A 27,482-nucleotide genomic window follows, 5' to 3' on the forward strand; every position below is an offset into this window, starting at 1 on the left:
AGGAGGGAACTGAGGCTTAGCATGTGTTTCCTTGCAGGTTGTAGACTACTTCTCCAAAAGGGAAGGGGTGCCCCTGTCAGCCTGGGCTCCAACAGGCAAAGCTGGCCGATCGGCACACACCGTGGAGCACAGAGACACCACTCCCCTGGGACTTCCTTAGCACCCATGGACTGCAAAATTGATTAATGTATTTTTGTTCCTTGATGTCTTCAACAGGTATGAGGAGGTATCTCATTGTAGTTTTGATTTGCATTTCCCTGATGATTAGTGATGTTGAAGAGATCAAGACCCAGATCAGACCAAAGTCCTAGATGAAGACACCAAAGAACAAGAATACATCAATAGATTTTACAGCCCATGGGTGCTCAGGAAGTCCAGGGGCTCTTTGGTACTTTAAAAACTACCACCTTTTTTTTTTTTTTTTTGAGAGGTACTAATCTAGCTAGTCTTTTTATTACTCCCACATATTGTGAGGGCAAAGTGACTATGTTTTCTTTTTCTAGTTTGGGAAACCTAGTGAGTATGGAGAAAGGGGCATTTAGGACTGGCCCAGAAAGTCAGAGACAGGAGCCAGTTTGCCCCATTTTGAGTCCTGTTTGGTCAAGGTGAAAGTCTGCCTATGCCTAGGGGCCCTAGGAGTGAGAGACTGGGTTTTTCTTTGTTCTCACTGGACTAAAGAACTGAATGAGAGGCACAGTTGGGGAATTAAGAGTGGAAAGGCCAGGGGAGGTCATCTTGTCCAAATCATTTGTCGATAAGGACTCAGCCCCAGGGAGGGGAGTTGACTTGCCCAGTGTCAGAGAGGATGCTGTGATGGGGTGGGGCCTAGAAACCCAGTTGCCTGCCTGCCTTCCTTGCTCGTGCTTCTCCTTCTCTTCCTCAACACATCGTAGGCATTTATCTATGTGCAGTCTGCTGGGTATCTATTGCTTTCGTTTGCTGTCACTCTGGTGTCCTTGTTGTGATTGATGCTACCACCGCCCTGTAAAGGAAGGCATGGTATGACTCAGATAAACTTTTAATAGGCAGGTCGTACAAATGCTCTGCTATTGGTACCATTTATAGAACGGTCATTGCAGGTATTGTGCAGGCTGCTTTAAGTAACTACATAGTGTTTAAGCCTCATAACTCATAGAGGCAATTATTAACCTCCCCAACGTACAGATAGAGAAGTAAAGCAACTTGCCTAGGGTCACACAGCAGGCAAGAGGCAGAGTAAAGTTGATTTACCATCCATATTCTTCAGCTGTTATACTATATCGCTGCCTGCCATTGCAGGATAAGGAAGATTCTACCTCAGAAGCAGCAGCAAGCCATGTAAAGATTGCCACCTGCTTACCCTAAACTTTTGTGAATATTTGGTTCTCTGGAAAAATAAGGTTGCTCAGAAATAGGTCTAGATGCCATCATAGCTAAGGCTGCCGTGTGTCTGACATTGATGCAAAAAGTAAAAGATAAAATCCAGTTAAGTATATTATTTTGAATATGAAATAACTGGGTGTTTTGAATTTTTCATTGTCAATCCATCTAGTCACTAGGCTGAAGTTTTTCATATGCTTGGGAATGTTCTCATTTGCACAGACTCTCCTTGCCTGCGCTCTCCCCCTTCCAGGAGAGTGTGACAGAAAGGAGAGATGAAAGTTATTTTTAATTTGGCCACTGAACAAACATCCAAGTGTTCTCTTCCAGGAGCTAAGCCTATATGTTTTCTCAACAGGGTATTAATTACCTGGCTCTGGGAATGGCTAGACACGTTGTTCTGGATGCCCTTCCAGCCCCGTATGCAATTGCTCCTGCACCCAGCAGGACTCAGAGACTTCAGCAGGGAGCATCCTCTTTCTCAGTAAAGCCAGACATGGGTACTGGGTAACTTGTTAAACACATTTATTGATTTCTTGACAGTAACCAAACACAGTGAGTGACCATTATAAACAAGAAAAGAAAGGCATTCGTTTTGTACTTTGTGAGATCTGGCTGCACCTGGAGAGAAAAGATACCCCTTTCCCAGGAACTTACAAGGCAAAGTGCATTCCTTCACAGGAGCATCACAGGGGGGCATGGCAGTTTTGAAACACAAGTCTGTCGCCTGCTATCTCAGGCTGAAGCTCACCTCATGTGAATGATCGAGCCATGGAGTGGAATTAAAGTCATACTTGCTTAGCAAATGCATTCCTGATTGCCACAAACTCAGTAAAAACTGGCTGCAAATGAACAAAACATGTAGATGAAGGAACAAGTGAGATCAAAGAATGCGGTTGCATGGAGCCAGGGCTTAGCCTGTAAGGAAGGAGAACAGACTAAAGCCAGAAAAATGAAATTAACTCGTTAAACACATTTATTGAGCTGGTAACAATAACCAAACACAATGTATGACCTTTGGAAAACAAGAAACAGCAAATGGATCATTTCTGATCTTGGCAAATCCTACTACAGATATGTGACAAAGAGGGAAATAATTCCATTTCCTTATAGTCTGTGGTGATATATATACAATGTGTAGCTCTTCAATGTCTGTCCTTTTTTTCTTTTTAAATTGTTGAGTAAACAGAAGAATCATAATCTAGAAATAAGTGTCCTTGGTCAACTTTGTCCTGCTCACCTGCTACCAGCACCCTCAAAGGATCCTAGGACACTATCTGAAATTACTTGATGCAAAGTCTGTTTGATGCCATCAGAGCTGTATTTTCTCCTCTCTCTTTTGGAAGAATTTTGTATGTACAAAGGCTGAAAAGTCTCATTGGGTAGATTTATTAGTTCAGGAAAACGTTATCAAAATTGTAATCAGGTTAACTGGTTATTTTCTTCTAAGACCTCTTGTGAATGAGACTTTTGTTTCTGAAACTTGACTTCCCATGATGGAGGTTGTAAGAGAGTGTGTGTGTGTAGGTATGTTTGCATGTGTTTGTATGTATGTGCAAGTGCTTGTGTGTGTGTTTGTATGTGTGAGAGATGTATTCCTCTGCCATGGTTTTGCAGACACTTTTCATGAAGAAAGGGCCAATCCCAAGAATGAATGAGGCTTGGGGGAAAGAAGGAGAGAGAAGCAAGAAGGGGGACATTCTAGGTTACGTCAATTCACAGTTGTAGCATTTCACTGAGGTGGGATTCTTCTTGGCTTTGTTCCCTACTTGAGGAGCCATTCATTTACTGCAAAGAAAGAGAAAGAAAAAAAAAATCACACATACAACATAAAACGAGGCATACTCAATTAATTTGCACACAGTTTTAGAGAATTCCTCCAGAGGGGAAGGGACTGTTTTGTAAATGCCTACTTACTTATATGCATTCCAACTACTCCCTTCCAATTCTCCATGACCTTCTAGGCCTATACTGACCAATATGGTGGCCACTAGCTGCCATATGTGGCTACTATAAATTTAAATTAATTAAAATAAAAAATTAGTTGCATCATTGTACTAGTCACCCATCCAATGTTCAATAGCCACATATGGCTAGTAGCTGCTATATTGGGCAGTGCAGGATAGTCATCAACCTATCATGAAAACATTCCCATTACCACAGAAAGTCCTAGTGGATGACACTGCTCTAGGCCAGGGATGGAAAAACAACAGTCCACAGATCTAATCCAGCACAATACCTGTTTTTATAAATAAAGTTTTATTGGAACACAGCCATATCCATTCATTTAGATATTATCAATGGCTGATTTCATACTACAATGTCAGAGTGCCATAGAGATTTTATGGCTTCAAAACTTAACATATTTACTCTCTGTCCTTTATAGAAAAAGTGTGTAGACTCCTGTTGTAGACCATATGCTCTGTTTGGATAGGTGTCTTATCTGTCACCCATCACCCAGCTAACTGACACATGGTAGGAACACAATACAGGGGTTTTGACTAAAGAGAAGAAGCAATGAATGAGTTAGGTATTTACTTTTCTGGTAGTTCCAGCTGGAAGGGTGTGGAAAATATGTAGTTTGGGCATGCAAGTGTATCTGAGAGAGAAAAAAGAAGGGAACATGGGGGAAGTAGGAGGAATGAAGTGGAGGATCAAGGAGTAGTGGTGGAGGCTGCTTCTAAAAGCTGTCTGGTAATAACCACAGCCCTCCTATTTGGGGAGCATGTTATTGCTACAAAGGGCTTCCCTATCCAGGCTCTTGTTTGCTTCCTTTAACAAGCTGTGAAGTAGATGGCATAGGAACTGTCACGAAGAAGCCAGGTCTAGGGGGTAAACAATGTGGCTGGGTTTGCACAGCTTGTTAGAACTAGGCCCAGAACTTGGGTGTCCTGATTTCCAGTCCAGGGCTCTCCAAGACCCCATCCTTCCTCCATCTTTCTTTCCACACTGAGTGTTTACCACAATGATTAGCAGATGTTTAGTAGTAAGCAGAAGGGAAGAGAGAGAGGGCTGGGTGTGGACCACAGAGTTACAGGAGGCAGATGTCGACTTAAATGTCCCCTTTAGTGGGAATAATAACCATTTCTAGGGACATAGCGCTGGGCAAAGATACACTCACAAATTACCCCATTGGATTCTAATGGCCTGCCCTTTAGAGTATTTGTTCATCTTCTAGGGGAAAGCGGGTCTTTCTTCCATATACTTAAAAGCTCTAATGCTTTTCACCATCCTGTTCTAACAGATAACCTTGGCAACATCAGCCTTTCTGGGCTCTTCTGAAAAATGGCAATAAAAAGAAGCTGTCTTGCCTGATCTACAGGGGTTTTAAAGGTTTGACATATGTGTTTAAAGGTTACATATATATATATATCTCACATATATCAAACCTCTACACCTTGCCATCTACCTACCGTCCATCCATCCATCCATCCGTCCACTTACTTACCTACCTACCTAACCTACCTAGATGCATTCATACAGGTATCTATATCACATATATCAAAACTTTAGACCTTCATCACCATGCAAATGGAGTGTGATGGCTATTGTCATTTACAGTCATCATTCCTATAATGGAAGATAATGCCAGGCCTTTAAGAACAGGTCTAAGCAGAAAGACTGAGCTCTAGCCTAGATCCTCCACTCTCTGAGCCACCAAACCCACCTCTATACTGAAGCTTCTGGGCTCGATTGTTTGGACAGTCCTTCCCCTGTAAACTGAAGTTGATATTGGTGCGGATGCAGCGGTTGTTGAGTGGCTGGACAGGCCTGAAGTTGTCACTCATGCTCAGAAAGATCTGAGATGGCTGGTTCTGGCTGAGCAGGCGCAAGGAATGCATCTGAGGAGAGAGAAGTGGCTGTGAGATCCAACCATCCTCTTAAATGCACTAGGGAAGAAATAAGACCACAGAGACTCTGGCCAAGCTAGGTGGTATTGGCTGTATGAGGAAAGGGCTGTATAAGCCCCACAGAGTCCCTTTTTTCCATGGGTTCAGTTGAGCTGAAGGCCCATTATACCTCCACACATGAAGCCAGCCTTTCTTCTAGCTTACTAGCTTGTGTATGCCTCTGAACAAGTCACTTGCGCTCTCTCACCCTCAAATGCAGCATCCAAAAAAGGAGCAAATCTGGTTAGGTTTCTCTAAGGTTCTTTCTTTCTTTGATACTCTTTGGTTCAATAATTCCATGACTCCCACATGGTATTACGTGGATCATAGTGATTGGTCCATGGGTCAGAGCTAAACTAAGCTGGACCAGTTTGGTTTCTTTTCTGTGAGACTATGAGGGCCAGGTAGCTGGACTGTTTACAGCCATGTTCTGCCACAGGACTGTGAGGCAAAAGAAGACGGTCTCTAGCAGGAGAGAAGAATGAAGTGAATGTGTGGTGAGAAGAGGACAACAGAGAGAAAGCACTTCTGGGGTTCCCATTTCAGTGAATTTCTGATGTCAATTTCTGATTTTAAATTCTCTAAGATGCCCTCGTAGCTCTCAAATGAATGCTTTTTCTAAGCTTAAGTGGGGAGTTACTGTTGCCTGTCACCCAGTGGGTCCCAATCAATACAGATAGGTTAAGGAACTTCAAATTGTTCAAATGGTGGTCAGGTGGGAACACATATCCCATCAAGGATATTGGCTTCTGCTTCCTTTGCTCATCTCTCCTTTAATTTGTTATAGACTCCCACAGTCGTAGAATGTCAGAGCTGGAGCAAACTCATCTAATTTATCCCCCTCTCAATAAAGAAGAGGAGTGTTCATTTCATAGAGGTGGGTGACAGGCCTGAAGAGCACAATAAGCCGTGTAGCCAAGCTCACACAGGAGGACCCATCTGCCCCCCATCCAGTTCTGATGAGTACTAACTCTGTGAGATGATCCAAAAAAAAAAAAAAAAAAACCGCATATTCAAATATGTGTGCCAAATACTACATATCATACCACTTCCTCTTGAAGACGGACACATATATTAGCATTTAAGAAGGACCCCAGAAATCCTTCAACAATGGAATCTATTTAACTTTTTAAAACCCAACTTTTTCAAATGCATGATGACATCTTCCATTTTGCTTGCTTGCTTTCTGAACACTGTAGTTGTAGAATACACTCTGGGAATTAATGGCTATCTTTTCCCACTGAGACAGGTGAGATGCTTCTATAATTAGCTCAGGCTAAGCCTTTTGGATGCTGGCTCTTTAAACCCAGGCATATGGGTTGAATCGTGTACCCCTGAAATTCATAAGCTGAAGGTACTGGTAACCCCTAGTTGCTCAGAATGTGACCTTATTTGGAAAAAGTCATTGCAGATGGAATGAGCTAAGACAAGCTTATTGGGGTTAGGCTTTAATGGAATACAGAAGGTGTCTTTATAAAAAGGGGAAATTTGGACACAGAGCCTCAGACACAGGGAGAACACCTTATAAAGATGGAGGTAGAGGCTGGGTGTGGTGGCTCACGCCTGTAATCCCAGCACTTTGGGAGGTCGAGGCAAATGGATTACCTGAGGTCAGGAGTTCAAGACCAGCCTGGCCAACATGATGAAACCCCATCTCTACTAAAAGTATAAAAATTAGCCGGGCATGGTGGCATGTGTCTGTAATCCCAGCTACTCTGGAGGCTGAGGCACAAGAATCGCTTGAACCCAGGAGGTGGAGGTTGCAGTGAGCCAAGATCACGCCACTGCACTCCAGCCTGGGTGACAAGAGCGAGACTCCATCTCAAAAAAGAAAAAAAAAAAAAAGATGGAGGTAGAGCTTGGGGTGGTGCTTTTAAATGCCAAAGCACGCCAAAGATTGTCAGCAAACCACTAGAAGCTAGGGGAGAGGCATGGAACAGATTCTTCCTCACATTCTGCTGAAGGAAGCAACGCTGCTGACACCTTGATCTTGGACTTCTAGTCTCCAGAACTCTGAGGCGATAAGTTTGTGTTAGTTTAAACTACCCAGTTTGTGGGACTTTGTTATAGTGGTCCTAGTAAACTATTATAATAGGCACTCCACATTTCAGTGATTTTTTTTTAACATCATTCTTCTCCATTAGCTAAATGACCAGAGAGAAACTCACCTGCATCCTGGTTATATAGACAGGTTTGTTCATTATGATCCAACTTGCTGTCTCATAGCAGGGTGGGATAGTCATCGACCCATCGTAAGTGATGAAACTAGAGGTCTCTGGATATAGTTCCTCTATATTAAGCCCCTGTAGTAAATATGCATCATCTAGAGAAGGAAAGAAGACTTAAAAATTAGGTTTCTTGAGAAAGGGATGGTATTGCTGACATACATACATACATATACATAATACATATACATAATACATATACATACATATATACACACACAGATATATATATATATTTTTCTTTTGGAATTCCAGAAGACTCTATCTGTCAGAACAGGCTGCAGTAACAAGCAGTTGTCCCCCAAATCTCGGTTGTTTTAAGCAATAAGAATGTATTTCTTGCTCACACACATGATCATTCCAGGTTGGCTGAGGCTTCCCTCCATGTCATTGTCCATGCTTTGGGACCTAGACTCTTAGAGCAGTAAACACCTGAACCTGTGCGGATCACAGTGACAGAAGCGAAAGCATGGCGAATGTGTGTTGGTTCTTAAAACTTCCATCCCAGAAGTGGCACACATCACTTGTGCTCATGTTTTGGTAGCCAAAGAAGTCACATGGTTAAGGCTGATGTTGGGGATGCGAGGAAGCACATTCCTTCCACAGGATGGGGCCCTGAGCATTGGTGAGCTGTAAACAATGCGTTCTACCACAGGGATTGTTTGAGGAGTCCTTGATTCTAGTCCCTGAGATCTGGACTCCTAGGCATTACAGGTATCATGAGATGGACAATTAAAGCTTCTAGACCTGTTGAAATTCACCTGGTGACCATTCTCACTTAAAACGACAATAAGAAAATACTTTTAGATAGAAAAGTAAATCAGGCCAAATCCTACCATGAGATTCTATGGTTAAGCTCAACAACTGATTATTGTGTGTGTGTGTGTGTGTGTGTGTGTGTGTGTGTGTGTGTATTTTTCTCTCTCTCAGGTCTATGCAGATAGCCTTTTCTCTTACACCCATTTGAGGTATTCATACCCATATATCTTCTATTACTAAATATAGTAATTCAATGGTAAAAATGACATAAGTACATCACAGACTATATGGAAAAAAGAAAAAACAATTTCAGTCATCTAAAACTGTTACTATTAGCATTTTGGTGTGTTTCCTGTTAATTTTTTTAGTCAATGTATTGGTTGTATTTTTCATAAAATTGTGTGTATTGGAGTTTTAAAATATCAGTTAATTGCAATGTATCTCTCCTCTTCTCCCCTCTTCATGATCCTTCTTCCTTTCTTTTAGCACGTGATTGCTCTCTTCTGCTGGCTTCAAAAATACCATACTTAGTATTCCCAATTTTCTGGACATTCTCTCTCAGGTTTTGTTGCTGTCTCCTGATCTTCTACCTGCTTCTCTCAATGATGCAATTCCCCAAAGATCAGTCCAAGGCTCCCTTCTTTTCTTACTCTATCCTCTCATCTGAGAGTAGCTCATCTACATCCATGGCTTCACTTGCCTTCTGCATCCCAGTGATTCCAGATCTATATCTCCAGAGGTATCACATCCCCAGGCATACCATGAGCACCCATCACTGTGGCCAGTCCAGGAGACCTGGAGAACACATGGCAGGGTCCCAAAGCCTGGCTGGCCGAGGGATGAGACTGACTCTCCAGCCCCATGGTGATGCACACATGTTCTCTCGTCCATGTGTCTAACTCCCAGTGGGAAAGGACTCATTCTTCAAGGGTTGAGGGAACCTCTTCAGTTTAGTATTGTGCACATATATGGTAAAGGAAGACTTTCACATATGGCTGGAACCTCACATTGACTCAATAAAATGAGTCCGGCAGATAGTAACATCCTCCACTGACAAGAAACTAAAGATCAGGGAGGCAAAGTGGGCTGCCCAAGGTCACAGGGCTAGCTGGTGACTGCAAAGTGGAAATTAGAACTCAGCTCTTCCGACCTCCAGACCAAGGTCATTTTTTCATTCAACGATTATTCACTAGAACCCCTTTGTGCTAGGCACAGTGTTAAGCTCTGGGGACAGAGCTATTAACAAGATAGATGCAGTCCTTGACCTTATTCTAGTTGGAGAGATAGATAACAAATGGCAAAATAAAAATAAGTAGGCTATAATGTCACAGTAATAAGTGCACCTTGACCTGCCTGTACTTACCTACTGATTAATGCTGCTAATTTATTTTCCTTGGCAAAGATGCCCTCTCCTCCATTTCTTCCTCTAGAAATTACTCGTTCAGCCTTCTCCAATAAGAAAGAGTTATCTTTGCCAAGGGAACTTGAATTTCAGTGTTGCTTTGTCAATTAAATTGTGAACAAATCAATGGAGCCAATCGTTTGGAATGATATAAATACAATCACAATTTGCCTACTCCATTCAAAGCTGCCCTTCCTGGCCTCCTACTCCCTTGATGGGGTAAGGGAACCCCTCCAAGGTTCCATCCACCAAAGTCTCTGAGGAAGATAGCTTCATCAAGCTGGATTTGGAGACCAACCCTAGGAGGAAGGGCTTTCTTTCACTTTTCATTTAAACGTTTCTACCTTTCTGTCAAAACACCAAGGAACGAGGGCATGCTCAAGAGAGAGACAGTGATTGGAATATGGCCAGCCTGGGTCTGCACTATGGCCTGTTTGGGCAGATGCTTCCATAACAAGGCCACAGTGCCCAGGGCACACACGACGTGAGGGACCTTGGGGGTTACATCAGGGGCCAATCCAATAAGTTAACATTGGATATCAGCATTTGTCTCTGACTGCCTCTTAAGTCCCTAAGATGTGTCAGGCACTAAGCTAGGTATAGATGAGTAGGAAATAATTAAATGAATGCAGAAGGCATGACAGAGACAATGACATAAATCTGCATTGGGCCCAGAGAGAGGCTGTGAGTTCTGTCTGGGGCGAGGGTGCGGGGGACTCAGGAAGGAATGAATCGAGGAGTTGACTTGAACTGCATCTTTAACAGCAGGAGGTGATCAGTTTGTAGCTGGGAATGGGGTAGGGTGTCAAGGCCACTGTAGACAGAGCAATGCTAGAAAAAGAGTCAAGGAAGGAGTGGTGTGTACTTGGGGACATATGGAGTGTGAGGTGCAGGGCGATGTGGAGATGCAAGGGGAGGGAGGGCTGCTGTGAGAAATGTGGCTGGTGGGGTCAGCACAGGCCACACCAGAAGGTCTTCCCAGCGCTACTGGGAGTTTGGACTTCATCCGGAGGCAATGCGGAACCACTGAAGGGTTTGAAGCCAGGGAGTAGCATGATCAGATTTGCACTTAATGAGGCTTGCTCTGATGGTGGTTTGGCCTGAAGATTAACATATTGAATAAGAGAAGGAAGCATTCGGCACATTTTTGTTAAAGGTCAATGTGATTTGTTTAACCAAGCTTGCACGAGGAACACATTGGGTACTCTAGCATGCTGTTATTATTGCATTTTATTTTATTCAGGGCGGTGGGGAGGAGTGAAGGGGGAAGTAGAAAGAGAGGCATTCCAGGCATGACTGGAGTAAAGAAAAGGAACATGTTTTGTTTCTTTGAGACTGTAACCAGCCTTTGTGCTGCAGCTATATTTGTGGAAAAGATTGGGGGCCGAGGTGTAGTGTAGGCTAGGAGCAAGAGTCAAAGGTTATGCTCAGGGATTTATCACACACAGCAGGTTTCCAAAACACCGTAGTGCTGATACCCCAGACTCCATCCACTGAGGTCCTGCCAGGAGATCCCTCTTTGTCCACTCCCTCTCCAAGATGCAACAGTCATCAGAGGACATAGGCAGCTTCTGCTCTCCTGACATTTTCACTCCCCACTGTGTTCTTTCTGCAAATCTTGTTAATACTTATACTCTACCTTTTGCCCTTTTTATATCCTCACACAGCAGAACTTGGAAAGACCCAGAGTGGAGAGTGTGAGTTTTAGACTCACATCGCAGTTGGAGTGCTGACTTTGCTGCTCACTGTCTGTGTCCTTGGACCCACAGGTAACCCTCTGAGCCTCAGTTTCTACATTTGCAATAAGCAGATGGTTGGAGTACTTTGCTCACGGGGTTGTTTGAGGAATAAACAGGATCATGCTTTTCAAGCACCTAGCATAAGGTGTGGTCCAGGTTTGTCACATCCTCCTACCCTGCCCTGGAATAACTACTGCTCCTCTCCTCAAGGACTCCCTGGCTTCCCCAGCTGGGCCAGTGCCCTCCTTTTTCACTGTATTTACTGAATTAGCTTGTCAATCATTATTTGCCTATTTGACTGTCCCTGCTAAGCTGTGAGCCTTCAGGGGAAGGGTTTGCATCTTGTATCTCTAAGCCCCCAAATGCCAGCATGAGTCCACCACATACTGGGTGTTTAGTAAACACTGCTCGAATGAACGAATGAAATGGTTTCTGCTCAGCAGCTCTACCTGCTGGCAGTGTTGGGCAAAAGCAAGGGAGGAAGAGACGACATCATTTATCAGATGAGGGGAAGCATCTCTGAGGCTCCAGTCAGCATCCTTGGCTTAAATACATGCTACCTACCATCTCCCCCCTATGTCTCACACCCTAAGACATCAGGGTGAGATTGCCTGCCCTGTTTCCATCTCCCTATGCTATTACCATGTTTCCATACCAAAGACTCCTGTACCTTCATATTTACATTGCTGAGTCAGTGTGCATTTAACGTGTAATGTTTGTTTTCATGACTCAGCATGCTACCTCAGAGGCTGCCATTAAATCAGCGTCTATCTTTTAGGTATTGGGATTTGAAAGCCACTGGCTAACTTTCTGCATCTTCTTTTCTCTCTGTTGAAGCTTGCTTTGTATGTTTGATAGGACAGAAGCAGAGGGACCCAAGAAAAGAACATGAGTAAAACAGAAGTTTTCAGCCCTAATGTCAAGGCACACTGGGGTGTTTTCAGGGCTAACTAGGCCAGGAACTAGTTTTTAGTCACAAACTATCTTGTCCTTGCAGCATCCAGCAGAAAACCATTGTTTGGTTCTTGTCAGCGTTATCGTCTGGGCATTATAGACAGAAAGTAGACTGAGGACCAATATACCAGAAGGGCGATTCTCCTCTCTAAACTTCCATGGCTCTATTCGTGAGTAAGGATGGCAAAGATCTAGAGGAGGTCAGAGTTGTTTGTGAACAAAGATGCAAATTTGGGGTGAAGCTCAGAGGCCAGTGGGGGAGTGATCATGCATGTCTCTGCTTGCTTTAAGGATGTTTATTGGTGGAAGTGAGGACAGATGTTCAAATAAAGTTTCATGAATAGTTTTGCAGAGAGGTTTCTCTACCTATCCCCTCTTTCTCTCTCTCTCTCTCTCTCAGCTCTCTCTCTCTCTCCTCTCTCTCTCTCTCTCATATCTCTATCACCTGTCATATGAGAAAATAGCTTATAAAGGGCAAATCCTAGATGTCAAGTCAAGAGTCTTAATTCAAGTCTGAGTTCTAGTGGTAGCTTTGCCAGCAACTCATTCTTCCTTCATGGAAAAGAATGTAACCTCTTACTTGAGGATACCAAACAGTCCTGGAAAATTGCATCTTCAGGTATTAAACATTCTATGGATCCAAAACCATCTTTCAACATAAACAAGCTTGTTAGCCAAATTTATCTTAGGTGGGTCAAATTTTTATATGAGAGTGTTGTAATTTTGTATGTGTTGGCTATATCTTTATAGTAAAGGAGGACCCCTTGGATCTTGAATAATCAATAAGTGTAGAATATATGTGTGTAGTTTATCACCCAATTTTATTATTTCAAATGACTGCAGAAGTTGACAGCTGAACCTTTGGTTTTTTGACATGTTCTTGATGAACCTGTGATTTATCTTATACTGAGTTCTTAGTCATGGTTACAACTCCCAAGCTGACTTTTTCTTTTTGTAGGAGACGTACACTATGATAAAATGCCTAGGACCACTTGGGGGGAGTGGGGGGAAACTTTCCCTCAGCCTGAACTTTTTTTTTCAGTCTGCATTTAACAGGCAGCCTCTGTTAAATGCATTGTGCTTACTCATGTGGACCACTGATGAGATTTAATATTGCCCGGCTTCCTGCTTATGAAGTTCCCATTTGAAGAGAACTATTCCAATGAGAACAAGGCACGGCAGTTTCAGAGATCAATACTGGACTTGTTCCTGATCAATATGGAACTATTTGGCAATTTTCTCATATAGAATGACATTTCCTCTTGTAATCTGAGGCAAATTCAACTGAAATGAAAAAAGGCAATTACTAAAGAATGAAGTAATATGATATTTTGTTTTACACAAACAATAAATGAAAAAAGGGGCCTCTGAGAATTGGATTCATGGAGGTAAGCTGCTCCTGTTCTGTTCCTTGCTGACGTGAGTAACTACTTAGATTGCAACATGGAAAGTGGTGTGCTGCGTTTCGCATTCTGTGAAAACATTTCCAAAGCCGTTCCTTTGAAATGAAAGTACAAGTTCAATTAAGCATAGAGAAAGGCACCAGGAGCAATATGCTTAAACTCCTTGGTGATATTTCGTCACATTTAACACCACGTCCCTCTGAGGAGCGGTGCATAAAACACTTCCCAAAGAACTGAGAAGTATAAGGCAGTTCCAAGTTGATCTGTCCTTGCCTACACATTCATCTTTTAGCTGAATAGAAGATCTGGGGGTTGGGGGAAGTAAAGCAAAGTTATAAACAGGTAAGACTGAAAAAGATGCTTTAAAGGGCTTGTGCCACGTGTCAAAACGCTGAATCTAAAAGCTCTCCTCCAGATGCCTTCAGTGGTGTGGTTTTATTTCCTTAGAGGAAATACATTAAGACAATAGCCATATCTTTTTTTTTCCTTATTTTTTATTTGAGATGGAGTCTTGCTCTGTCACCCAGGCTGGAGTGCAGTGGCATGATCTTGGCTCACTGTAACCTCCGCCTCCCAAGTTTCAGTGACTGTTCTGCCTCAGCCTCCCGAGTAGCTGGGATTATAGGTGCCCACCACCATGCCCAGCTAATTTTTGTATTTTTGGTACAGACAGGGTTTCACCATGGTGGCCAGGCTGGTCTTGAACTCCTGACTTCAGGTGATCTGCCCATCTCAGCCTCCCAAAGTGCTGGGATTATAAGTGTGAGTCAACACGCCCAGCCACCATACCTTTTTAAATTTGAAATTTGTGATCCTTTGGATTCTTATTGGACTAAATGAATGGGGGCATGCGACACTGAAGGAGAATGAAGCTACCAAAATAATACTGTCCTAGGATGTTAGAGGAAAGTGTTTTATACACAGTGTTCTAATAACTGTTCCCTCTTACCCACTTAAGAAGCCTCTTTGCACTTCATTGGTCACTAGTTTAGCCACTTGAAAACAGCATAAAATCTCTTTTTAAAAAATAATGCTGGCTTAATGAAATTGGGTAGATAATAAAAATAAGAATACTACCTTTTATTTAATTGGGATTCTGTTAATTAATGCCAGTTAATTAACACAAGAAAAATGGAGGGATATTAGCATTATTCCAATACACTACATTAAAAAATTAAAATACTTCAAGTAAATTACCAATATCTCCTCCAGAAAATCCATTCAGAAAATCTATTTTTCAATGTCATGATTTCAGTCTTAACCCCCGGTCTGTTGAAGGGGAATTTGACTTTAATAAAATGGGTTTTCTTTAGAAGACTTTCTAAATTCAGCCCGAATTTAGTTCAGGCTAGTTTTTTTCATTGTCAGTCCCAGTTAGAGTGTTTTATAAGTTTCACTCAGACATATGAAATCTAAGCTTGCAAGGAAAGTAAAGTAGTAGAATCTCATTAAATCATCACCATCCACTGCATGGATTCAAGCACAGGAGCGGTGTTTCATTTAAAACAAGCAAATTCTGTTGACTCTGTGTCCTGTATTGCATTTACCTTCAACATAATTTTTATTTGGCATCATAGCAACCTGCCTCCTCCCCTGAGGGAAGCTGGATTTGATAGCCAGGTACCTTAAGACAACTTAGAAATACACGTTCATGTTACACCTAGTTTATACCACTCATTGTTCAGGCATTTGACTCATTACCTTGTTTGATTCTCATGCCAACCATCTCAGCGTCAGCATTAATATCTTCCTCTTACAGATCGGGGATGTGTGTAGAAGCTTGCTTAAAGTCAGGCAACAAAAGGAAGTGGTAGAGCCAGGATAGGAGCCCAGATCTCTCTTCACTAGAACACACTGCCTCCCATGGGTGTGGTGCCTTTACCAGCATGGCATTTAGCTTCCAAAATTCCCAATCCTCTTGGCGAGATTCTCCCTCTTTCCTCCTTGTATGAATTTCCTGGCATTGATTTTTTTTGTAACTGGCTCAAAAGAATGATTTTGCACAGTTCCCCCCCTTTTTTTTCCTGGTCATTCTGTGCCCAATCCTACAAACCGGGCAAATGGACTGTGTCTCTTCCAGCTGCCATGTTGTGATTTCACCCCGCTGCCTCCATGCGTGCAGCAGCTCCCTGCACCACCTCAGTGAGCTGATGAGGCAGCCACGCGGGAGCCTCTTCCAGAGTGGGATTTTAAAGATATCTTTAGAAGTGATTTTCAATCCTAAGTCATGGAGATTTGAGTTGCTCTTTCAAAAGTGAGGACATGTCCCGCCTCTCTTCTCTATTTATTCTTACTCTCAGGATTTCACCAACGTTTAAACACCATCTGGATGCCAACGTCTTCCACATTTATATCTTCAGTTCTCCCTCCTGAAATCCAGACTCATATATCCAACTGCCTACTCCACACCTCTTCTTGGGTACCTTATAAACATCTCAAGCTGAACATGTTCAAAATTTCTGATTTCCTTCTCACCCACGAATACGCTTCATCCACAGTCTCCCCATCTCAGTGGATGAAAATGTCTTCTTTCCAGTTGCTCAGGCTAAAAGTCTTACAGTCATCCCTCACTCCCCTCCTTCTCTCACATAAAACATCAGATATATTATCAGATATATCAGTACATTTCTTGGCTTTTTTTTTTTTTTTTTTTTTAAGACAGAATCTTGCTTTGTTGCCCAGGCTGGAGTGCAATGGTACGATCTCAGCTCACTGCCACCTCCGCCTCCCGGGTTCAAGTGATTCTCCTGCCTCAGCCTCCCAAGTAGCTGGAATTACAGGCGCGTGCCACAATCCCAGCTAATTTTTGTATTTTTAGTAGGGATGGGGTCTCACCATGTTGGTCAGGCTGGTCTTGAACTCCTGACCTCGTGATCCACCTGCCTCGGCCTCCCAAAGTGCTGGGATTACAGGTGTGAGCCACTGTGCCCGGCCTCTTGGCTTTTTCTTTAAAATATATCCAATTATTTCTCACCATCTCCCTGCCAATCCCCATCAGCCCGGTCATGGTCAGTGCCATCGTCTCATTATTTGGGTTGCTGCAATCCTCTTCTATTGTGGACTCTGCCCCTTGTAGTCTATTCTCAACCAAGCAATGAGGCGATCCTTTTGTCAACAGATTATGTCACTCTGCTTAAATTCCTAGATTGGCTTTTTGTTACAATGACCTTCAAGGGGCAGATTTTCAGAAGACTGACCCCCTCTAGAATTAATCTCTGTGCCTTCTCTGGTGACTATATATGTCAGTAATGGCAATGTCACTGTGTCCCTCTGAATGACTGATTTCCACTGGAGGTACCATGTTCAGGGCCAGGCAGGAGTTGGAGAGAGCTTAGGTCAGGATGTACTTGAACTGCCAAAGTTCCCATCAGTTCTGTGGTTAGTATATGTCCCTTTCAAGTGGAGGCACATGCAAATAGCAAAAAGATGCTTCTTCAAACTGAACCAAAGTTGGAATTAAGAGAAAAACATGCTGACAAGTTTCATGGAATGTGAAAACATCTTCATTGCAATTAGTTTTAAGACCCTGGAGCTAAGCTTTCCTTCCTCCTTAGGGAGAAAGCATGATAGGAAGGAAAAGCAGAGGAAACAGTACCCAGGAAGACCTGTATTTGGATACTTGCTCTTCCACTATGGAAGAATATTTTTCAGGAAATGTTCACTTCTTCCTCATCTTCATCTCCTTGGGAGGATTTTCTTGTTGAGCTTGGCCATATGGCTTGCTTTGGCTCTTGGAAGTGGACAGAGTGAGTGTGTGAGTTTCATGACTAGGCCTTAAGTCACATCACTTATTTCTTCCCTCTACCATGAGAACTACTTGCCCTGGATATCATCTTGATCCTAGAAAAATGAGAGTCACGTGGAGCTGAGCTGCTTCAGCTCACTTGCAGACCTGTAGCTGGAAGCAGAGCCACCCCTACCAACCCAAGGAGGGAGCAATAAGAAATCAATGCTTATCATTGAATGCTTGTTTATTACGCAAAAGTTGCTGACTGATACAGCCATTAAATGGGTGTCATTGGTCAAATGACTTCACCTCTTGAAGCCTTGATTTTTCCCATCTGTAAACTGGGGATGGCAATCATACTGCTCTGAAGGACTTCATGAGCACTAGGTAAGGAGCCTGTATGTAAAGCATAGACCTTGGTGTGTGGAAAGTGCTCAGTAAGCATCATCTCCATATTCCTGGGGCTCAGCACGTTGCAGAGTGGATACTGCATCTAAATGAGCAGAGCAAATTGAAGCTATGCTGGGGTGCAGTTCTGGGTAGCAACAGTAGAATGGGCAGGGGTGGAGGTTAGGTGTCCCTCAGTAGCATGGTAGAAATGGTGGGGCGGGGGGTTGATTTCTGTCTCTCGAACACTTAGAAGGACAGAAGCAGGATACCCTGATAGGGCCCCCTGAGTTGTCTTCATCTTAACCTGAATTTATGGGCCAGTGCTGGCCTAACCTCCTGCCTGTTGGAAAGCCTCGGGAGAGACTTCCAGTCTTATGTTTCCCACCCACTGGCTGTGTTCTAGTGAATGACTCCTACTCCAGACTCCCCTGCCTGCCACTGGGCTAACCTTCTGGCTGCCCTAGGGACAAAAGAGAGCTGTGGTTTTTCTGCTGCGCAAATCGATTCCTTTCTGCCACAGTGTCCTGGGCAAAGCAGTGTCAGGGTCATTCTCATGAATCGGCCATCATTATTCCTGCAGTGCTGCTCCCTTCAGGTATGTGACAAAGGTCACTACAGCGGACACCTCAATTACTCCCTGCTGGATTATAGGAGCACAAAATTCCTGTTATTAGGGGGCCTAAATCAGCTATCTTTCCCCATGCAGGCCAGGATCTCTTTATCTTGCTTTGGCTCCCCTTTCTTTTCCCTGGGCCCTGAGAGGTGTAGAGTATGGGGGTCAGAAGGAGAGGGTGCTCCTGCTGTCTTCTATTTGCATTTCTAGGAATGTGTCTTCAGAGGTGAAAAGGGTGTTTAAATGTCTGCCTGCCTTCTGCATAAACACCTTAACATGGCTCAAGATCCGGCTCCAGAACATCTTTCTTGCCACTCCCTCTGCCCCGTCACAGCTCCTGAAAGAGGCCATTCATCCTTCTATTCACCCAGGCCATCACCAATGCTTATTGGGCATGCCTCATCTTAGGCACTGAGACGAAGAGCTGATGAAGACAGAGTTCCTCCCTCTGAACTCTTCGCCGGCCTTCAGTGCTCTCCAGGTTTTGTGTATGTGGCTCCCCACACTTGGAATGCTTTTCCTTCCCTCCCTCCCTTTCTTCCTTTCCTTCCTTCCATCTGTCTTTTCTTTCTTCCCTGCCTCCCCTTCCTCTCCCTCCCCTCTCTTGCTCCTCCCTTGGTGGCACAAGCCACATCACTTAATATTAATCAGACCAGTGCTGGGGGGTAGGTGGTGGGGTGGGGAGGAAAGTCCCTCTAATGATTGACTCTGCAACTGGTAATCTGTTAGACTGTGTGTTGGGGCTTAATGTGTGATTTCATGCATTTTCACAGTCTCTAAATTGCAAATCCAAGATTATTTGAAAACATTTTATTTAATTTTCATGCTTTTTTAATAAAAAAGTTAAAAGAATAATAATCTTTTATGGGCAGTTATAAATGTGCTATTTACACACAAGACAGAAATATCTCCCTTAGCTGAGCAATCTAAGTGTGTGCTTAGAGAGGACTCCATAAGAATACTAATGAGAAAAGGCAGAATATGCTTGGAGACAACATAATTCATTCTTCTGGGCAATGTCTCTCTAGGTGGAGCGGGATTCTCCAGGTTCATTCCTCAGCCCTACCAGTCTCCCAGCCTCTGCAGATGGGAGGGACTTGGCAGTGAGCACGTGGTAGTTGTAGGGCTGCTGTCTGGGCCATCTTTACATCCCTGGAGCTTCGCTTGGTGCCTGTCATGGGGCAGGCATGCAGGAAATGTTTGTCGAATAAGTGAGTAAATGGCTGAGTGAAGCATTCTCCATACTCTCCCTTGGCAGTCCAATGTGAGAGCTGTACACATTCATTTTTTTTTCTTCACATCACCATTGGAGATAGAAGCAGCAGACACAGCTGAGCTCCTGGCTTGGTGAAGGGCATGCCAAGGGGATGTGGGTGCTTGGATGTTTGCCAACTGTTTTTCACTTTTGTGAGAATCATTATTTACCTATTGCTTGATTCAGAATCCCAGACCTAGAAGGACTTTAGAAACTTGAAGTTCAACTTTTTTACTTTATAAGATGAATGACAGAGTCAAAGTGAGGAAACTCCTTGATGAAGGACAAAGCCAGGACTTGAATCCCAGTATCCTGCTCGCTCCTAATTAGGTAAAGACAATCTTTTTTTCCTCATATTATTTCTTTCATCTATGGGTGTGTGCTGTCTCACCCAACTTTTCCCAAATCCTGCACCTTCTGGGATTGCTGGAGATGACAGCAGCATCTTTTTCCTTCCTCCTTCAACTTTGTACTGTTCTCTCTTTTCTGCATAATGAGTCTGGGGATAAAACACTCTGGAAACCCAAGGAAACTGGACAGAGTCCTCTACATCCATGGGCCACACATGTGGCTGAAGAGAGATGCTATCCTGTCTCTGCCTGGAAAGGAGACCCAGCCACACACAGAGAACTGGTCTAGCTGAGGGCCTCTGTAAATGTTGCGATTGGATCCATAGTACCTGATGAGGGCTTTCTCAGTCCCATAATTGGTAAAGCCCCAACTGTGGCCAGCTGATATGGTGGAGTGTGTCAGCCAGCAGAGTCCCCTGGCTCATTACCAATCTGTGGGATAACGATGACCACCATAGTCATAATCATTATCGCCTTAGGCATGGATGACAAAGGCACCCTAGGGACTTCTGCTTGAAATGAGCTGCTGCTTAGCCAAACCCTAATCTCCAGAGTGACTTTCTACAGAACTGCAGAATCATGAAACTGAAAAGGGCCCATGGAGATCATTAGTTCTGGCTTCCTGCCTTCAGGCAGGTCTAACCTTTATAGAATAGTTGCTGTAGAGGAAATTGAACCAAACTTACTTTTATATGTTATTCTTGTGATAGTATCTCTGTTGAGCATTCGATTAAGAAATGGGTTTGATGAATCAGAAACCTGGAGGAGAAAAGAAAATATTAATGACTGGGCATCACTCTTGCAGGACAAACATCTCCCCGTGACATTCACTTATTCATTCATAGTTATGGAGTATCTACCATGAGCCAAACACAATGACAACTGCAAATTCAGAGAGCAAAGCCAGAGTCCCTATTCTCAAGGACAGCCCAGTCTAGAGAGGAAGACAGGTAAGTGAACAAACTGTTCTCATATAGTGTGAAGAGTGCTATGATTGAGTCATTGGTGTAATGATGTTGGAGGAAGACCAGCCACCACCTGAGAATCTAAGTCATGAGTCTGAGAGGATGGGTAGAAGTTAACAAAGTGTTCTGGTGATAGAGTGTGAAAAGGGATGAAAGGCAAGGAAAAGCATTTCATACAGAGAATCTGTACATACACGGACATGGGGAAGTGAGAACCAGGCATGCTCGTGCAAAGACTTCAGTGTACTTAGAGCTGAGGGTATGGGGAAGGATAGGAAGTGAGCCTAGAAAGATTGGCAGGGGCCAGATCATGTCAGGCTTTTAAGCAAGGTAGGGACTGACATGTTAGGAAGAGGAAATTCATCTAGGTAGAGAGTGAGACATAAAGAGTACCCAGAATAGAGGTATAAGGAAATGGAAAAAAAAAAAAAACTGAAAAGTATCACTGCTCATTATTGCATGAATTGAGTATATCATAAGCCATGTAATTCAATCAACCATCCATCCATCCAGCCAGCCAGCCAGCCAGCCAGCCAGCCAGCCACCCACCCACCCACCCACCACCCAACAAATATTTGCAGAGGGTCTATTATGGGCCAAACATTGTACCAGATGTTCAGGGATCAGTTCCCATTTTATGCCTATGCCCTTATAGCTTCAAATTCCTCCTTTGGGAGAAGAAACCAGGTTTCCAGGGGCTTCAGTAGGGAACCATCATTGATGAGACTGTGATGTGGCCCTACATAAGAAAAGAGTTTTCTTAAAAACACCTGTTTACTCAGCCTTTTCCAGGGTACCATTGTTCATCCTAGTCATTTCTCTCCTACCTTGCTTAGCTCTGCTCTGTAATTTATGTCTCAGTGGCTAATCGGATGTTGTGACACATCAACATTTTAAATCTGATTTATCTGAGGCTTGGAAAAATTGCAGCAGATGATTATTATTATTAGATAGGCAACAGGTAATTTTAGCTTGGAGAAAGCACAGACTGTTTATTTTCCCTCCATCTGTCTCCCTTTTTGCGGTTTCCTGGCTGTGTTGTGGTGAGACACACACCAAAGGGAGCTTGGTGAGTGACAATGCCCAGTGGAGGTAAAAGTCCATCCCTAAATAGAAAAAGTCCCAAATTGAATACTGCTGCTCCCCTCAGTGCTATATTCAACATCTACTTTGACATCCTCTTCAGCCATTTAAAAGATAGCTTGAAGCCTGCTCCTGGTGCTGATGCACCCCATGAAAGAAAGATGGCTAGGAATATATTGTCGTGACAGGTAAGGAATCTGTTATGTACCTTACTTCCTGGGTGCCTTGAGCTCCTGGTACCTGGTGAGTCTGGTCAGCCCTTGCGTTGGGACCAGACCATTTTGAGCTGATTAAAAATAATTGAAAAATTTCCAAAGTGCACACAGATGATTTGTGGGCTCTAGTGTGTTGGCTGCGTGGGTGAGAGGATAAAATATGTACTTGGTATAACTGAGCTTAAGTGGGAAGTTAATGGTGTGTGATTGAGCAGCAATTACAGCCAAATCTCAGTTCCCTGTGGTCACAGCAAGGGTGGGGGATTTGTGGAGGACAGAGATAAATAAAACTCATAGATAACCAAGTATCTCCTTTTAGACAGTAACTCCAACGTTTCTACGGCTCAGCTTTTAGCCAGGGTGATAACTCTAGGGCTAAACTACCAGGATGTGGGGCTTGTCATATCCCACTCCTGCCCACCCTGCTGGGAAGGGAAGGCAGAGAGTTCAGAAGGAGGGGAGGACAACTACAAGAGGCTGTGCACCCTTAGGGACCAAGAGCTTTGTTCATCTTACTTCTGGATACCAGTGCCTAGCAGAGGGCTGGCCTGTAGTACCTCATGCTCCATCAGAGTTTTGAGATGAGTGAATGGTCAGTCACAGCTTAAATAACTCATGGTGGAGTTGATTTTCTGGGAGTTGATTATATGGCGGGAAGACAGAAATGTTGTGGCTTATTTTGAGATCTAGCAAGAAAGTTTCAGGTCTGCTCAAGGAAAGAATGGCTTCATTCCTAGGAGCTAAACTGACCTGAGAAGATGCAGGAGCTAGTTATTATCCCTTCACTGACCTCAGGGTCTACAGCCTAAGTTTCTTTCAACAGCCTGTGGGCAAGCAACTAGGACTTGCAAACCCCAACTGCTAGTCACGAGCTCGGTAGGAATGAACGTTTCTGTAGGAGCTTGTGAAACACACCAGTAGTTTGTTGTTGGCTTCCCAGTGTATCTGTCACTCTGTCAGCTGTCATGTGCCTGTGCTTCCAGAATGACAGTCACTGACTCAAGTTTTCAGCCACATGAGGTAAAGTCAGGACCAAGGCCGAGACACTCTCCAAAGGACAGGAATTGCTGGGGCAGGCAGGATTTGTGCTGGGAAACTCATAGGGGGAAGTGAGCTCCTGGACACACATGACAATTGTGACCTATCTACAGGCTTCACAGTGAGTGCAGCCCAGGTTGAATGTACAAATTGGTTATCAATGCCATAATCAGGGCTTGATTAAGAGATACAGGAATTTGCCCTGTGCTTATGAGTAGCATGGGGTTGTGGGGAGTGTGGGAAGAATGTTTTAAAATGTCCTGTACTCCCTTCTTGCCCTCACTTGCTCTCTCCCAGCTCTATTGGAGAGGCATAGAATGAGTAAGCCATTCTTTCATGAGTATTAAAGTCAGGGAAGACTTGGATCCTCTCCTGGCTGGGCTGTTATAAGCGACATGAACTTGGGTGAAATGCCAAAGGTTCTCTGAATAATTTTACTCATCTGTAAGATACAACACGAATGTTCAACCTCTGAGTTTATTACTAAACAACAAAATAGATGTAAAATACATATCATAGTGTCTGGCATTCAGAAATCTACTGTTTATTATTCCAGGGTTTGTGATGATGCCAGGAGATACCATTAGAATCTGTGCTGGGACCAGTTTCCTTTGAGATGTCATGTCAAGTATCACAAAGGCATGAAAGCCTAAAAATATGCTTCCCTGGCCAAATGTCCCTTCCTCTCTTTGTTAATGACAAACCAGAGGAGGTTGAGGTTAGTGGCCAGGGATAGCAACATGCCATGGATGCCCCGTCCAGCCCCTGCCCAGTGCATAGGTCTGCCCTGATCTGACCAAGGGGAGGGTGAGGAAGTTAGGAGGGGGCATGGCATGGATGACCAGGGAGGGTGAAGTGCCTATTGCACAGGGTAATGCTTTTGTGGGGTCGGGGAGAGGGAGCAGTGCCCCAGGTGCCCATTCTTCTGAGTAATAATGATGTCATCATGACAGCCCTGTTAAAATTCCCTGGTGGCAGTTTTGATCTATTGATCATCTTCATCAGATTCCCAATTCCGATTGGGGCACTTTCTCTAATGATCTGGCCAAAACATCCCCAGGGGCTAGCATGGTGACTGCTAATGTTTGGAACTGCCACACATTGCTTTTTTTTAATTTTTATTTTTCTAATTAGAAAAGCAATTTCATTTTTTATTAAAAAATTTGCATACCTGCTTCTCTCTACATCTGCTAAAATGTTAAAGGTAATTAGTATTTTTTTTTTAAACAAATTAGAATGTGATTGGTTGGAGATTTTATGTTGTCGTTGTTGACTGTTAGGGAGATGTGGAGTTTCCTCAGAATGTCATAAAGTCAGTGTGGGTAATCTTATTACCAGGGAGGCTTATGAAGGAACGGGAGAGCGAGAGAGAAAGATGATGCTCAGAGCAATTGTGAGGAAGCTGGAAGGAGCTATTTAGTGCAGTGCCTGGAGGGGAGAGACATCTCACTTCTTCCTATGTTTATAAGGGGCAGCTGAATGGTGAACAGGACTTTAATCCTGTGGGGCATTAGTGAGCCACCCACCCTTCTAGTATTATATCCTTCTGATTTGACTGCATTAGGTGGGTCCTAAAGCCTGTTCCTGGATCTAGCCCCCTTTTTCTTTCTAGGACAGAAGCTGCTTGAATCCTCAGGCCCAGATGCTCTGAAATGGAGATTATCATTTTTGCATCTCACTGCAGGGGGCCTCATTTTTCATAAATCTCATGTATATAAAAGGCACCACCCCATAGTTTTCTTAGGCATGGATAGCACCCCTTTTAATATTTCTAACTCCAACAGAGACCGTAAATTGGTATTCTGATTGAGGTGGGGATGGTGAGAAGAATGAAGGAATGCAAGAGACTTACTTTTATAAATATAGAAACTACCACCAATCCATTTGGACTCTTTGCAGCTTCTGTGACATTCGTATATAGCTCATGGTTATAGTGGATGAGCTGCACCTGGCAGGAGGGAAAAACAAGAATCAGAACAATAATCCAACATTAAAAGGTATGAGGCATAGCACTTGCCCCTACATAAGGGTGAACTGCAAAGTATATTGAGGAACAATTTGGAAGACAATTTTAATTGAAGGGATTTCAGAGAGCTATGTGTGCATATGTGTGTAAAATGCATGTACACGCACACAAAAATACCCATACATATTTGCAAATGTTTTCTGGTAACAAGCATGCTTTTCATAAGCTCAGAGCCCATCTGGCTCTGGCTCCATCCCAGGACATTTCCCCTAAAGCATGTGTAAAGTGAATTTTCCTTATTAGGAACGGAACTGCCCTGTAGGGGTGGATGTTGTGTCCCTGCTGCACCAACAGCTGCCACTGGCAGCCAGTAAATCTTCCTTGCAGCCTCGGAGCAAACAGGGAGCTGTTAGGTCCTGAGTCAGCCATGACTGGGATGAAACTGGCCAGCCTGCAAGATGCAGTAGTAGCTGATGGATCAGGCTTCTGATGTACCAGCCTGTCCCGGTCATCTGGTTGTGTAGGACTTTATTTCCTCCTCATTCAATAAGGATCAGTCCACCTGTTGAGCCTTTTTCCTGTTACTTAATTTTTTTAAAATTCATTTTTAAAAATCGTGTATAAACATACATATATGTTCAAACAGATGCTCCAGCAATTTTTAGCCACATGATCAAGTTACCCGACATCACTGGGATCAATTGTTTCCTCTGAAAAATGGATATGATGATCTTTCCTTAAAATTCATCATCTCTAACTCGTCAACTAGCATTAGGTATGATATTCCCCTTCCTGTGTCCATGTGATCTCATTGTTCAATTCCCACCTATGAGTGAGAATATGCGGTGTTTGGTTTTTTGTTCTTGCGATAGTTTACTGAGAATGATGGTTTCCAATTTCATCCATGTCCCGACAAAGGATATGAACTCATCATTTTTTATGGCTGCATAGTATTCCATGGTGTATATGTGCCACATTTTCTAAAACTTAAAGTATAATAAAAAAAAAATAATAATAAAATAAAATAAAAAAACACTTAACCAAAAAAAAAAAAATTCATCATCTCAGGACTGTGATTTTAAAACAGTTTTTTCTTAACAGTATGGAAGCCTAATTTTTTTTTTTTTTTAAGTTGGAGTCTCGCTCTGTCACCCAGGCTGGAGTGCAGTGGCGCGATTTCAGCTCACTGCAACCTCCGCCTCCCAGGTTCAAGTGATTCTCCTGCCTCAGCCTTCCAAGTAGCTAGGACTACAGGCGCATGTCACCACACCAGGCTAATTTTTTGTATTTTTAGTAGAGACGGGGTTTCACCATGTTACCCAGGATGGTCTCGATCTCCTGACCTCATGATCCACCCGCCTTGGCCTCCCAAAGTGCTGGGATTACAGGTGTGAGCCACTGCGCCCGGCCAGAAGCATAATTTTTTAACAAATTAAAATATAGAAGTAAAAAATGTGATGCCCCCCCACCACCTCTTTCTAATTCTAGTCCACGCTATACATACAACTATTAACAGTTTAGTGTACATCCTTGTGGTTACTTGTTTTGTGCTTATAAACCACACAAACACACATAGCGTATAAAAAATAATAAATTCCCTAGTCCACAGTAACTTAAAAAAATAGGGATGATTAATAATTATGATTCTGAACTTGATTTTTTAAAATTTAAAAGTAGTTTGTAGTTATCTTTCTAAGCCAATGCATATAGATCTCCCCAAGTCTTCCAAATAACTATAGAATTCTCAGTTGCACAAACACCCATAACATATTTAACCATCTTCTCGCTGGCTTTCGGGCTGTTTCCATTTTTTTATCTCTTATAAACAATGTCACAGCAAGCACATCATATATCTTTCTGTAATGGTGTTAGCATTTTCCACAGGCTGATTTGAGAATCCAATAAGGTAGTGCATGTAGAAGTGATTTGTGACTCTGAAAGTGTAAGAGAGTACTCATTATTGCCAATATCTTGAATTGCATTAAAAAAGGTGAAGTTTTAGAAGTTGAGAAATGTGATGATCAAAAAAGATGCTTTTCCTTGAACTTTGAGAAAAAGAAACCATATCTAACCCAGTGGTTTGCGACCTTCAGTGTGCATCCAGATCACCTGGGTGCTTTTAAAGCCCACCTGTGCCTGTCTATGCCTT

At 43.2% G+C, this 27,482-nt stretch overlaps 1 protein-coding gene across 1 annotated transcript in view; it reads right to left on the reverse strand.

The window, feature by feature from the left end:
• Nucleotides 1-1,867: 1,867 nt before the first annotated feature.
• Nucleotides 1,868-27,482, reverse strand: part of CA10 (carbonic anhydrase 10) — a 534,680-nt gene continuing 509,065 nt past the window's right edge. The window contains exons 5-9 of the mRNA XM_008970621.4: nt 25,220-25,315; nt 20,753-20,825; nt 7,418-7,572; nt 5,027-5,201; nt 1,868-3,147 (exon numbers count right to left, since the gene is read on the reverse strand). Coding sequence (XP_008968869.1) covers nt 3,125-3,147; nt 5,027-5,201; nt 7,418-7,572; nt 20,753-20,825; nt 25,220-25,315 — 522 coding nt within the window. The 3' untranslated portion in view covers nt 1,868-3,124. The remainder of the gene's footprint in view (nt 3,148-5,026; nt 5,202-7,417; nt 7,573-20,752; nt 20,826-25,219; nt 25,316-27,482) is intronic.

This window comes from Pan paniscus, chromosome 19, assembly GCF_029289425.2.
Source record: "Pan paniscus chromosome 19, NHGRI_mPanPan1-v2.0_pri, whole genome shotgun sequence".
Taxonomy (NCBI): Eukaryota; Metazoa; Chordata; class Mammalia; order Primates; family Hominidae; genus Pan; species Pan paniscus.